This window comes from Carettochelys insculpta, chromosome 3 (genome assembly GCF_033958435.1).
Source record: "Carettochelys insculpta isolate YL-2023 chromosome 3, ASM3395843v1, whole genome shotgun sequence".
Taxonomy (NCBI): domain Eukaryota; kingdom Metazoa; phylum Chordata; order Testudines; family Carettochelyidae; genus Carettochelys; species Carettochelys insculpta.
In genome coordinates, this window is record NC_134139.1 from 127,532,808 (window position 1) to 127,545,800 (window position 12,993).

The 12,993-nt window shown below is 46.7% G+C and overlaps 1 protein-coding gene across 9 annotated transcripts in view; it reads left to right on the forward strand.

The window, feature by feature from the left end:
* The window catches only part of ATG5 (autophagy related 5), a 123,798-nt gene extending 119,798 nt beyond the window's left edge, over nucleotides 1-4,000 (forward strand). For all 9 annotated transcript variants that reach the window (XM_074990801.1, XM_074990802.1, XM_074990805.1 and 6 more), the window contains one exon: nucleotides 452-4,000. In XM_074990801.1, coding sequence (XP_074846902.1) covers nucleotides 452-588 — 137 coding nt within the window. In that variant the 3' untranslated portion in view covers nucleotides 589-4,000. The remainder of the gene's footprint in view (nucleotides 1-451) is intronic.
* The last annotated feature ends 8,993 nt before the right edge of the window (nucleotides 4,001-12,993 follow it).

A 12,993-nucleotide genomic window follows, 5' to 3' on the forward strand; every position in this document is an offset into this window, starting at 1 on the left:
TGTTGCAACCTACGTGGGTTACTTCTGTTTCAGTAGGAAAAAGTGTGAAGAATTTAGTTCAGCTATTGAGCTTAGGGGCTCATGTTACTTGATTCTGATGGCTATACTTTTTAAATATGATATTTGTAGCTTGGGAATGTGGAAGTGTCTTCATAATTTTATGAAGAACAAATCATTACTGTAGGAGACAACTGTAAGTAATAGACACTTTCATTGTTTCACTATAACAGAATTTCTCAGAATTCATTTTAACTCAGTTTCTGTTTTAGATGATGCATGCTGTAGTTTCAACTTTCTCCATGTTTCCTGTTCTTCATTCAGTTTAAAGTGTAGTAGCAAACCATTAATCGCTTTTATCGCTGCAATGACTTTCAGCATACAGTGAATTAAACTTAAAGCTGTTGTGAATGGCAGATTATTGATTCGTGGTCTTTATTTTTCTTTGCATTAGATGGAGAAAAGAAGAATCAAGTGATGATTCATGGAATTGAGCCATTGCTTGAGACACCAGTCCAATGGCTAAGTGAACACATGAGCTATCCTGATAATTTTCTTCACATTAGTATTATTCCTCAACCTACAGATTGAAGAATCAACTGTATCAGATATAAGGATTATCCTCAGGCTGGATTTACCAGGGCATGTCAACCTTTTACTTATGTCAGGCTTGGTGGAGGCAACCTGACCAGAAAAACCTCACTGCTTCAAGCCAAACAGGAAAAAAGATCCCATCACAAGATAAGGACAATTGGGCTGGTCTTAGTTTGCATCACCAGTGCTTTTCTCCACTGCTGTCATTAAACCTCAGTTGTGACATGAAAGACTTTACAGGACCATTGAAAGTCTGCTGTTTTCTTGTAAAATATAATGAAGCTGAAACTATTAGCCTGAAGAGCAAATGGAAATATGTGCACTTGATTTGTATTTCTGATTAACAAATAAACAGTGGTTTTTCCTAACGTGAAAATGTTTCAGCTTTGGTTAGAGTGGAAACATTGGTTTAATTTTCTAGAAAATTAGACACCAACAGAAATTATATTATCAATAACTTCTAGTAACTTTTTGTAAAAGATAAATTACAGTAAACCCATCTTAATAGGAATTTCATATGTTTACAGAATGGCAGTCAGGCTGAAAACTGTCTTAACTTTGATAACAAGCAAGCAGTGAGACATTTTTAAATAAAACCTTTGAGCATACTTTACCATTTAAAAACATTCACAATTTAGTCACAAGCGTGTTTGATTTATATGCACTTGGTCACTGAATATACCCTAGTGAATGTTTATCATTCAGGCTGTTTTTCTGTGGAATAGTAACGGTGCAGGATAATTTGTCCAGGATCTGTTGTGGTATTCTTTGGATAATTTAAATTTTTTTCTGAATTAATACCTTGTTTAATCAGTAAAAATGTTAGTGTTGCAGATTATCATACCATTCTATTTATTCCCAAAGACTAGGAATTGGTTAAATCATAATATGATATGCAGATGTATTGTTTTTGAATAATTTTGAATAGTGGAAAATTGAGCTTTTTCTGAGCGAGTTTTCATGGTGAATTCCATTTCCTAATATGATTCCAGGGCAATCAGTATAGGAAGCATAAATTTTATAATCTCATTGAAATAGATTTTGCTTAATTTACCAAATATATTTACAGGTTACTGAAACTCGTGCTCCAATATTTTAAATGTTTTAGTACATTTCATCTTCACAGTTGCTACAGTGATCCTACCTTTTTATGTTGCATTCCTCTTGTCATAAGTGGTATTATTCTGTCTGCCGTTCTCAGTTACTGTAGCTAAGAGTATGTTGTAAGCAATATTGTCACGTTAAATGTTTTCATAAAGACACAAGTTATTCTCTCAAAAAAGAGAACACATTTGCAGTTATTACCAAAATTTTGAATTGAAAATGTCCTTATACCTCATGCTGTTGTCCACCTTTTCCTTCCTTCCCAGTCCTCTTTTTAGGAGAACTTACCTGTATTTGCGGGTAAAAAAACCCAGACTCATACACCAGGAAAGAAAAAAACAACAATGACCTAAAGTGAAGATGAGGACAGAAAAAGCATAAAATACTAAAGAAAAATGTCAGTATGATCAAGAGTGAAATAGAAGCAAACAATTTTTAACAGTATATGTTAATGAGCATATATAATTAAGGAAAGTGAAAAGGGCGGCTGAATAGTAAAATAACTACATTTTTAATCTCTGGATTTGTAGGGATTAAAAACCAGAAAAAAATTATGTTGACCTGTGTTTTATTCCAAATGGATCTATAGTTCACTTAAGGCTGGATGATTTTTTGAAGGATTCTACTTTCCATTTATGATTGAAATTTTTCTTCACAATATTTTGACTGATTTCTTGAAAATTTTCTCAAGTGAAGGTGTCTAAATAAGGTGAAGAAGTTGAAAATACTGCCAAAGAGGAGAGCAAATATTTTGTGGAGCATTAGTATAAAATAAAGTCTTGTAAGCATATTATATGAGCTGTGAAGACTGCTTCATCTGTTTAAAAATTAATGGTACTAAGCCACTGATGGTGTTTACGCATGCTCCCTATATACAGCATCGCCATTTTAAATATATGGCACTCTTCTCAAGGCCCTTTCTCAATAGTAAGTCAAGCCTCTAAAACCTGGTGTGGAATAAAGACACTAATATTTTACTTTGATGTATTGTTTCTTTTTATTTTAACTATTTCAACTTTCTGGTTTATGAAAAACATTTGTCTTTTTCAGTTAAAATAAGTTGATAGCAGTAAAAAGTTTGTAATATCTGATATAAGGGGAAAGTTTACAAGTATAGCAAATGTCGCTTAGTTGTCTTGTTTACATGTAAAACTGGTGAAGTCCTATATATAAAACAAAAGAATTACATCAGAAGAATAGAAAGAGGTGTGTTATTTTGTTTGAGTTTAATCATGGTACTGTGTTTGTGATTCAGAAACAGCTTTATTTTCACCGCATTTTGTCTATGAATACTGTCAAATCTGATAAGAACAGAAAATGTTGAGGTCTAAATTAAGTATTACTCTTAAATTTGAAATGATACAACTCCTGAGAAAACAGACTCACTCTAAACTAGTCAAAATCAAAAGCAGTATTTCTAATCTTCCTGGAGTTTATTTACAAGATACGTTCTTAAGGCTTGTAAAAAGTACTATTTCTGCAGACATCCCTAGAAACTTGATCGATCTTCACTAATGCTGTAAATTGATCTAAGTTATGCTAATTCAGTTATGTAAGTTACATAAATGAATTCTGCGTAACTTAATTCATCTTACAGCAGTGTCTACACTGCTCTCTGTGAATGGGATATGCTTTCCTATCAATATAATGTCCAGCTCTTGATGGGGTGGAATATGTACGTTGACAGGAAAGCTCTCCCATCAACTTAGTGTGTCTTCGTGAGACATCTGTTGCAGTGGTGCTGATTTAGCTCATAGTGTATCCACGGGACAACTAAAGTATGTTTAAAAAGTACTGGGCACTGCTGCATATGTGTGTTGTGCTTTAGTCTTGTTCTGCAGTGACCACCACTTCTGATTCAGTTGGAAAAAAAGTTCATTCTATGTGGCTATTTAATTTTCAACAACTTCCTTCAGACTTTGTCAGGGTCCCACTTGTAATGTGGATGCCTCCATTGAGAACTAGACACAATGTATTTCACTGCAGCTGCCCAACATTACACACATTTGATCGCAACACTCACTATGGTGTTTTATAGATTGTATGCCAAGTCTTAACTTCTTTGTTCATATCTTTTAGTGTGACAGTAATAAGTCTAATTTTCATACTGTAGGATTGTTGTTTTCATAATTAGCAAAATAAACCAAGTTGTGCAAGTATAAAATCTGTTTGACAACACACTCATTTATGGTTATCTGCTAAAGCTAACAATTGAGCCCTGAGTCCTAAAACAAATTTATCTCACAAAAATCAGCATTTGGTGTAAACCAGCCTGTGTGTCAACAAATATCCAAACTGAATAGGAGGACTGGCAATAAAAGACTAAAGAATGCTTTTGTGAATATTGTCTCAGATACTTTCCAAAATAACACACAATTATTATTTAAATACACCAAACAGTAAAGAAGTTGATATTGGTTTAAACTGCAGGTTTAAAAGTTTAAAGTAAGTTTAGCAATAACTTCAAGACTGCTTATTTAAATACAACAGAGGTAGCCGTGTTAGTCAGTACTCCAACAAAACAAAGCAGCAGAACTATAGCACCTTAAAGACTAACAAAATGATTTATCCAGTGATGAGGTTCCATGGGACAGACCTACTTTGTCAGATCAATCTCAGTTCCAATACAGACTGACCTAAGTCCAGTGAACCAAAAAAAAAAATTGCAATAAAAACTGACAAATCAAATAGAATTAAAGGGGGCTGATGGGTGGGGTATGTTAATTGTCCTGTCTGAGATAATTATGAGCATCATCATGCTTGTAATTTTCTCAAACAGGACAACTAATATCCCCTAATCCTCTTCTTTCAATCCTATTTGATTTGCCAGTTTTTATTGCAATTATTTTGGTCCTCCGTACTTACAAATATCAGTCTGTATTAGAAATGAGATTGATCTGATAAAGTGGGTCTGTCCCACAAAACCTGTTTAAATAAAAGTAACTTTTACAGAAGCTGTTCAGATATTAGTATGAGTTTACATTTATTGTGCTATACACTAGAGCACAAACCTTAATTAGTACTGTTGAAATTTATACTGAATTAGCAGTAACAAGGATTGAATTTACCCATGATTGTCAGAGTTGGCTTGACAGTGAGTTTACAGAACACAACACTTTTTTCCACAGCCGTACACCCCTCCCCGTGAGGAAGAATGTCTCTGTCAACTAAGAGGAGGTTTGGATGGTCCTGGGGTGGGAGGGTCTTCTGTTGACAGAAAAGGCCTTCAGGAGGCTGTGCAGGTGCCCGGGGGACACCCTGTTCACAGTAAGCAGCACTGTGTGGTTCCTGCCTCCGGACATTCTTAAAGCCGCATGGAGTCTGAGAAGCTCTGTGGCAGGAAGCTGAGAGAGTGCAAACAGCAGAGCAGCATGCTGCTCATCCCCACACTGTCAGAGCTGCAACTGAGCCCAAAGAGCTGAAGGACCCCACAACCACCCCCGGCCTCTCAAGGGATCAGTCCAAGGGGTCCCAGGAACCACCCTGGACTGGGGCCAAGGTCCTCTTGGACCTGTGGGGCGAGGAGGACGTAACTGCAGGACTCCAAGGCAAAGTGCTGCAACACCCCTGCCTATGCTTGGATGTCCACCCCCTTGGCAGAATGGGGCATCTCCTGCCTCCCCCAATTCTATGGAGCAGGTCCAGGCTAAAATAAAGGAGCTGAGGCAGGACTGCTGCCTGATGATCTGGAGTATGACCCCACCACCACCCCCTATTACAAGGAGCTTCATGTCATCCTGGGTGGGGGGGACATCCCCGCTGCACCACAGCATAGACATGGTCCTGGAGGGTCCCTCCACTCCAACAGAGGACCCTGGAGGAGAAGGAGGCCTCTGACCCACAGCCGCCACTGGAGCCAGGCATGGCGTTTGACAGTGGCACCCTGTTTGTCATGCTGGAGTTCTTCACAGACAGCTAGGCCACCCTCCCGGATTTTGTTGGTCCTGGACAAGGGCCCCTCCGGTAAGTACCCTGCATATCATAACCCCAGGGCATGGGAGGTTGGCACAAATGGGGCATGCTATGAGAGTTGCCTGGCCAGCGTGGGCGGGACCTTGCACTGTGTTCCTGGCACATGGAATTATGTGCAAAGTAGTGTGTGTCACCCAGACGCAGCAGACAGCCCCCAGGCCCCGGCACCAGCCTGCTGCCAGCCTCGTGGGAGGCTGGATGAGCCCCAGGCCCTGGGAGGGCGGGGAAGGGCCCTGCCAGCCCTTTCCATAAGGGAACCCCTCTGCAGCCAGAAACCCCGCTTGGCCACTAGCCTGTCAAGCAGAGGTGGGAGGCTGCTGTGGTCAGCCTACTCACAGAGGCACCCACGGAGCCCCTGTGCAGCAGGGCACCTTGTGCAGGCCACACAAAATTCTGATCCTGGGACGTTCCCGTCCCATGGCCCTGGGGGTGTAGGTCGCTGCTCACAGAGGGGACAGGGCCGTAGGGGCTGCATTGTGTGAATGACTCTCAATGTCCTCTCCTTGTCTTCCTTACAGCTGCGCTACACCATCTGAGGGGGCAGGCCAGCCCCACCTCGCCACTTGGGCAAGCCCCACATCTGGAGGGGCTGATGCTGCCTGCAGGAGTACCTCCAGAGGGACCACAGTGCCACCTCTGGAGGATGACCAATCTCATGGAGTGGCAGCTGTGGGACAACAGTGAGTGGTGATCATGGGCCTGGAACCAACCAGAGTCTGCTTTGACACCACTACTGGAGTCTGGTGGGATGTGATGGCCTAGATGCTTGCAGCCACTGTCCTCTGCTACAGCTGCCACTGCCTGACCCTGCTGGCCATTTCACAGGGCATCCTGGACCTCCTGCAAAAGCTAAGGGCCATGCCCCCCCGCTCTCCAGGGCCCCCTGCTCTCCCTGCCCATCCAGACCCTGCTGCAGCCCCGCCACCTCCAGGCCTCCCCCTTGCCCTAGCCCCAACTCAGGCCACAAATCCACAGCAGGAGGGGCTCCCAAGGCTGATGCCCTTTGGGGTCCTACTTCCCTTCATGTCCATGGCTCCCCACCCATGTTTTGGGGCCCCCCACCTCAGTCACAAGCCCCACAATCCAAGTTTTGATATCACCTACCTGTCTGAGGCCCCCATCACCCCCTGCACATAGTTCAAAGGTTTTGCACTTCACTTTATTGTAAATAATTTGTAATCACAACAGTTCTGTTCAACACATTTTTATTTGGTTCAGTAAAATACTTCTTTGCCACATGTGTGTTCATCTTCATTGGGAAGGAGCAGGGAGGGGACAGGGGGCAAAGGGAGGGGTCATGGTGGGGATGCAGTATGGCTGTGGGCGCAAGGCCCCTGCTGGGAGAAGCTCTCTCTCAGGGCCTCCTGGATCCGCACCCTGTCCCAGTGGGCCTGGCAAATGGGAGTTGCACCCGTCTGCTCATACTCTATGCTGGCAACCTGCCCCCAGCCAGGAAGAAAAGCATCCACTTTCCCTCCATGATGTTGCGCAGGGGACAACCTGTGGCTGCAACTTGGGGGATGTTGTGCTCCCTCTCATGCAGGCAGGTGAGCAGGTACCTGAAGCGTGCCTTGAAGCAACCTGTGACATGTGACCTGCATCCTGGCCCAATTGAACCATCCATTGAAGAGTTCCTGGATCGGGTCGAGCTGGCCAACGTAAGGCTTCACGAGTCATGGCATGAGGGTGTAGGCCACATCCCATACAATGTACAGTGGCATCTGAATATCATCGACCACCAGCTCACGGCAGGGGATGAATGTGCTGGCCTCTAGCACAGGCCGAAGTTGCAGGGTACACAGGTGTCATGTGCCCACTTGACCACCCAATGTAAATGTGAACTGTCCACAGTGGTCAATCAGAGACTTCAGCACCATGGAGAAGTATCCTTTCCCGTGAGTATAACTGGCTGTGCTATGCTCCAGGGCATTGATTGGGATGTGGTTCCCATCGATAGCCCCAATTTGGTTTGGTAACCCTAGGGTGGCAAGTCCAGCCATGACTGCATTCACACCTACCATACAGATGACCCTCTGCAGCAGGGTGGTGTTGATGGCTGTTCACAGCCTGCAGAGGGAGGGAACCAAACACACATCAGGGACTGAGGGAAGGAGTCCCTCGGCCCTGGTGGGGAGTCCCTTGTTCCCTACCTGTCCCCCGATGAGGCTGACCCTGGCAGCAGAGCTGTGCAAGGGTGTGATGGCACAGTCCCCTGGGGATGGTGCTTCTACCCACCCCAACCCCACACCTTGCACCCTGAGCCTACTTTCTGAGGGTCTCTCTTTAGCAGAACACACACCCCCATGCAGGGACTGCAGCCCGAGAGTGCCTTACCTCCATGACAATGGCCCCAGTGGTGGACTGCCCCACACCAGATTGGTTTCCCACCAAGCAGTGGCTGTCAGGAGAGACAAGCTTCCAGACAATGTGTGTGACCCGCTTCTTTGTGGGGATGGCAGGCTGCAGCTGGGTGTCCAGAGGGCAGGAGCAAGCCAGGCACAGAGCTCCAGGAAGGTGGCCTTCCTCATGCATAAGTTCTGGATCCACTGCTGGTCATCCCACTGCCCCATGTCCAGCTGGTCCCACCAGTTAGAACTGGTACCATGCCTCCTGGTCCACCTGTGCCTCCAGGAGGCAGGTACAGAGGTGACTGTCCAGCAATAATGGCATGTTCCTTGAAGGTGGTGGTGGGCTCACCCTCTGTGAGGAAGAGGAGGACAGCTTTCAGAAGGTCCAGCAAGTGCTGAAGCACCTCTGTGCGGGGCCAGCGCAAGCCCAGGGTTGCTCTGGCATCATGGCTTACTGGAAAGAGCTGTGTCACCCAAAAAGCATCAAAACCCTCCTCGAACATCTGTGCTGTTCCTTTTGGAGGTAGGCACACCTCAGCATGGGCACAAAATGGTTCTGGTAGTGTCCAAAATACTATAAAAGTGACTAACACTCTTGGCATTGGAACTGAATAGAAATAAGGAATTCATCTTGCTTTAATATTGGTTCAGAAGGAAAATTGCTCAATCATATCTGACTACTCCACTATTAAAGCAGGATTGAAACTCAGGTCTTTAGTAGCCCCATGCTGCCAATGCTAGTGAAGATAAATCTGCATGTGGGATATTTTTCAAAATTCCATCAACAACACCGAAAACATATGGATAAGTGTGCTCTTTTTAGTATTTTTAGAAATCTAAATAATTAGTAAGTGCTTCGAAACCTTACAAGTTCTCAACGAGACAAATCATGCTTGGGGATTGATTAGTGGGAGTAGCCACAGAAATCCAGACATTATTATTTGGCACACTCTAGAAAGTGATATGGGTTTCTTTTGTAGTTTTTTACTAGACGCATAATGAAAATAATATTGCATACTTTGCCTGCTCCCTCTCATGAACTCTTTCAGTTATACTTTTGTTTTTTTTTTACTTGCTTCATTCCCTCAACTGGTTTGAACCCCACCTCTGTTCTTTGTTAATTTTTTTCATTTTGTAAATTTAATAGTAGCAATAACAGTAGAATGCAAGTGACTAAAATCCTGATTTCTAAACCACTCCATGACTCTGCTCGGTGCTGTTTCTTCAGCATTTGAGACATGATTAGTTTCTTTTTGCTGTTACCGCAAACTGAGCAGGCCTATAGGAAAATAATGAAAGAAACAGATGCAGAGGAGGAGGCAGATAAACAGGAACAAACACTGGAGGTGGAGTATGATAGAAAAATAACTAGCAGGGAGTAAAATGACAAAGGCAACTTTTTTGTCTCACTAAGCTTTCCTGTTTACTCAATCCTCTAGCTTCCAATAAGTGTTTTATTTTTCTTATTTTGCATCAGAATGATACTTACACTTTAATGCTCCAGAAGTGTGATGTCTGTGCATTTTTAATGTTTTTAATGTCCTTCATTATGAAGGACAGGACCTCTTTTTTTTTTTCCTAGCTATATTATGTTCATTGCTAAAGAGGCAAAAGTATAATGTAGCTAAAATAAATAAAAAAAAAAAAAAAAACATTTTAGTGGTAGTAGGTATCCCTTGCTTCTCTGACATGGATCTTAGATTTATACCTTAATTAATTGACATTGCTTGGGAGAGTTCTGCTGGTGAAACCTCCCTGTCATTTGCACAACCATTTTTCATTATTCCCCTACAAATGTTGGGTCTTTTAAAGAGTTTAATCCTCCTATGTTTGTTGAACTGTATGGTAAATTATGGGTTAACATACTGGAACTTTCTGCACTGTGAAAGTCAGTGGTTCTCTGAGTGCTGTCCTTGTGGCTGCTCCATTCTAGGTGATGGTGCATCCCAGCACCATTGATCAGAGGTCTTTGATTACCAGTGCCTATTTGGGACATGCGTGAGCAGCTGGTGTCCCACAGAGATGTGCAAATCTGTTTGGTGTGCACACTTGCCAGTTTGTTCTCAACTGTCCTCAGCTGAAGACAGAACTGTAAAGAACTTTCACGTCTTCCTTTCTTAAGAGAAAAATATAGAATGTTAGACTAAATACATCCAAGTTATCCCTTTCCTGTAGAAAACTTAATTTTAGTTATTACCATTTAAAAAAAATAAATTGTTTCTTTCCCAATTATCATCCTTCTCTGAGAATGACACCATGAGCCACCCATCCACCTTGCTGGACTCACCTGGATTTAAAGAGTGCAGCTCATGTAAGGAGTCTGTACCAGGGTCCAATAGACACTTCCTCTGTGTTAAATGCCATGCAAGACACACCTTCCTGCTAACGTGTCCTCTCCATAATCTCAAAGGTGGGGCTCATAGGCTATGTCTACACGTGAACGCTACATCAAAATAGCGTTCGAAATAAGCTATTTCGATGAGTAAGGTCTACACGTCCTCCAGGGCTGGTGCCGTCGACGTTCAACGTCGAAGTTGGGCAGCACCACATTGAAGTAGGCGCTGCAGGGGAACGTCTACACGCCAAAGTAGCACACACCGAAATAAGGGTGCCAGGAACAGCTGCAGACAGGGTCACAGGGCGGACTAGCACTTCCGGGGCAACAGCTAGCCTCTCCCTTAAAGGGTCCCTCCCAGACACACTCAGCCTGCACAGCATGTGGTCTGCAGAGCCATAGGCACGCACACCTCAGGCGACGCAGTCATGGACCCCCAGCAGCAGCAGCAGCAGCAGCCAGAGATCCACCCAGCCGCCCCTGCAGGAGCAGTGCTCGCGCTACTCAATGCCATGCAGGAGGCAGCTGATCACATCCTAGCCACAGAGGAGGAGCTGCCCGCAGGGGAGGAGGAAGCAACCCCAAACCCTGCAGTCCCCCGCCCCCCACCCCCACACGCTGCCGGCTGTGGAGCTACCCCACGAGCACGACTGGTGGGAGCGGCTGGTGCTCGGAGAGTGGGATGACGACCGCTGGCTCCAGGACTTTTGCATGAGCCGGCAGACATTTCTGGAGCTATGCCAGTGGCTCGCCCCTGCACTGAGGCACCAGGACACCTTCATGCGGCGTGCCCTCAGCATCGAGAGACGGGTCGGCATCGCTGTCTGGAAGCTGGCCACTCCAGACAGCTACCAATCTGTGGGCCAGCAGTTTGGCGTCGGCAAGGCCACCGTCGGGGCTGTCCTCATGGAGGTAAGAGAACCCACAGGGGGAGGGGAGGGGAGTCCTGGCAGGGGAGGGCCACACACACCCTGCACACCCTTCATTGGTGGTCTCCCATGTGCTTCCCCTGCAGGTCGTCCACACCATCAACGCCCTGCTCCTCCACAGGCTCGTGCGGCTTGGGGACCCGGATGCCGCCATCGCAGGGTTTGCCACCCTGGGCTTCCCCAGTTGCTTCGGGGCTCTGGATGGGACCCACATCCCCATCCATGCCCCGGAGCACAGTGGAGGACGCTACTTAAACAGGAAGGGCTACCACTCAGTGGTCCTCCAGGCCTTGGTGGACAGCCGGGGCTGCTTCCTGGACATATATGTGGGCTGGCCTGGCAGCACCCATGACACCCGGATATTCTGGAATTTGGGCCTGTGCCGCCGGCTGGAGGCGGGGACCTTCATCCCCCAGTGGGAGATCCCTGTGGGGGCCACCACCATGCCCCTCTGCGTCATCGCAGACACGGCATACCCCCTCCGGCCCTGGCTCATGCACCCTTACACGGGCCACCTGTCAGCCAGCCAGGAGCGCTTCAACATGCGCCTGAACCATGCGCGCCAGGTGGTGGAGCGCACATTTGGCCGCCTCCAAGGGCTCTGGAGGTGTCTCCTCACCCGCCTTGATGCGGGCCCCACCAACATCCCCCAGATTGTGGGCGCGTGCAGTGCCCTCCACAACCTCGTCGAGAGCAAGGGGGAGGCCTTCTTTCAGGGCTGGGCTGTGGAGGCCGGCAGGGCTGATGTGCAGCCACCCGCTGCCCCCAGTCGCCAGATGGACCCCGAAGGGACCTGGGTCCAGGAGGCCCTGCGGGCCCAGTTCGACGAGGCTGCAGGGTGAACGCTGGCAGGCCCCCCATTGCACCCCCCCCATCCTCCACAACACTTCCTGCCCCTACGCCCACACCACAGAGCACCCAAGAGCACCCCCCCCCACTTTTTTTTTAAATAAAAACAGACATTTGTTCGTCAAACCAGATATATGTTGAACTCTTATTACTATTATCATAACTAACTATTTACAGGCAACATAAATAATATATATATGTATTATAAATAAGGTAAGATGAAAGAGAAAAGGGGAAGACAAGGAAGGGGAGAACTATTTACATGGGGGGGCAGGTATCAGCATAACAACATAACAACAGGGGTCTAATACAAACTATTTACAAAAGAAGATGATTACTGAAGGGGATATATACAAAGGGGGAGAGGGGGCCACGTCCTGGGCCCCACACCCCCTAATGTCCAGCGCTGGGGGTGCGCGGCCGCGACCCGTGCCTGGGCCTCAGCCCTGGCCGGGGCTGGCTGGGGGCCGGGCGGACTGGGAGATAAGGCCAGCGGGTGTCAGCTGGCCCCACATCCCCCTCGGCAGAAGGGCCCTTGGTGGCGGATGGCGGTACGACGGTGGATGGAGCAGTGGGTGGAGCGGCAGGTGGAGCAGGCAGGGCGGGCAGAGCGGCAGCCAGTGCGGCATGGGGGGCCAGGTAGTCCGCGATGCGCTCGAAGGTGCGCATAAAGGCCCCCCATGCCTCCTGGCGCCAGGCCAGCACCCGCTCCTGGAGTTGGAGGCGCCTCTCCTCCACCCGCAGGCGCTGCTCGGAGACCTCCAGCTGCCGACGGAGGATTGCCAGCAGCTGGGGGTCCGTCGCCGTCCGTGGGTGGTGCTGGCTTCGCCGTCGTCCCCGCCCTGGGGCCGGTCGGTGCTCCGCC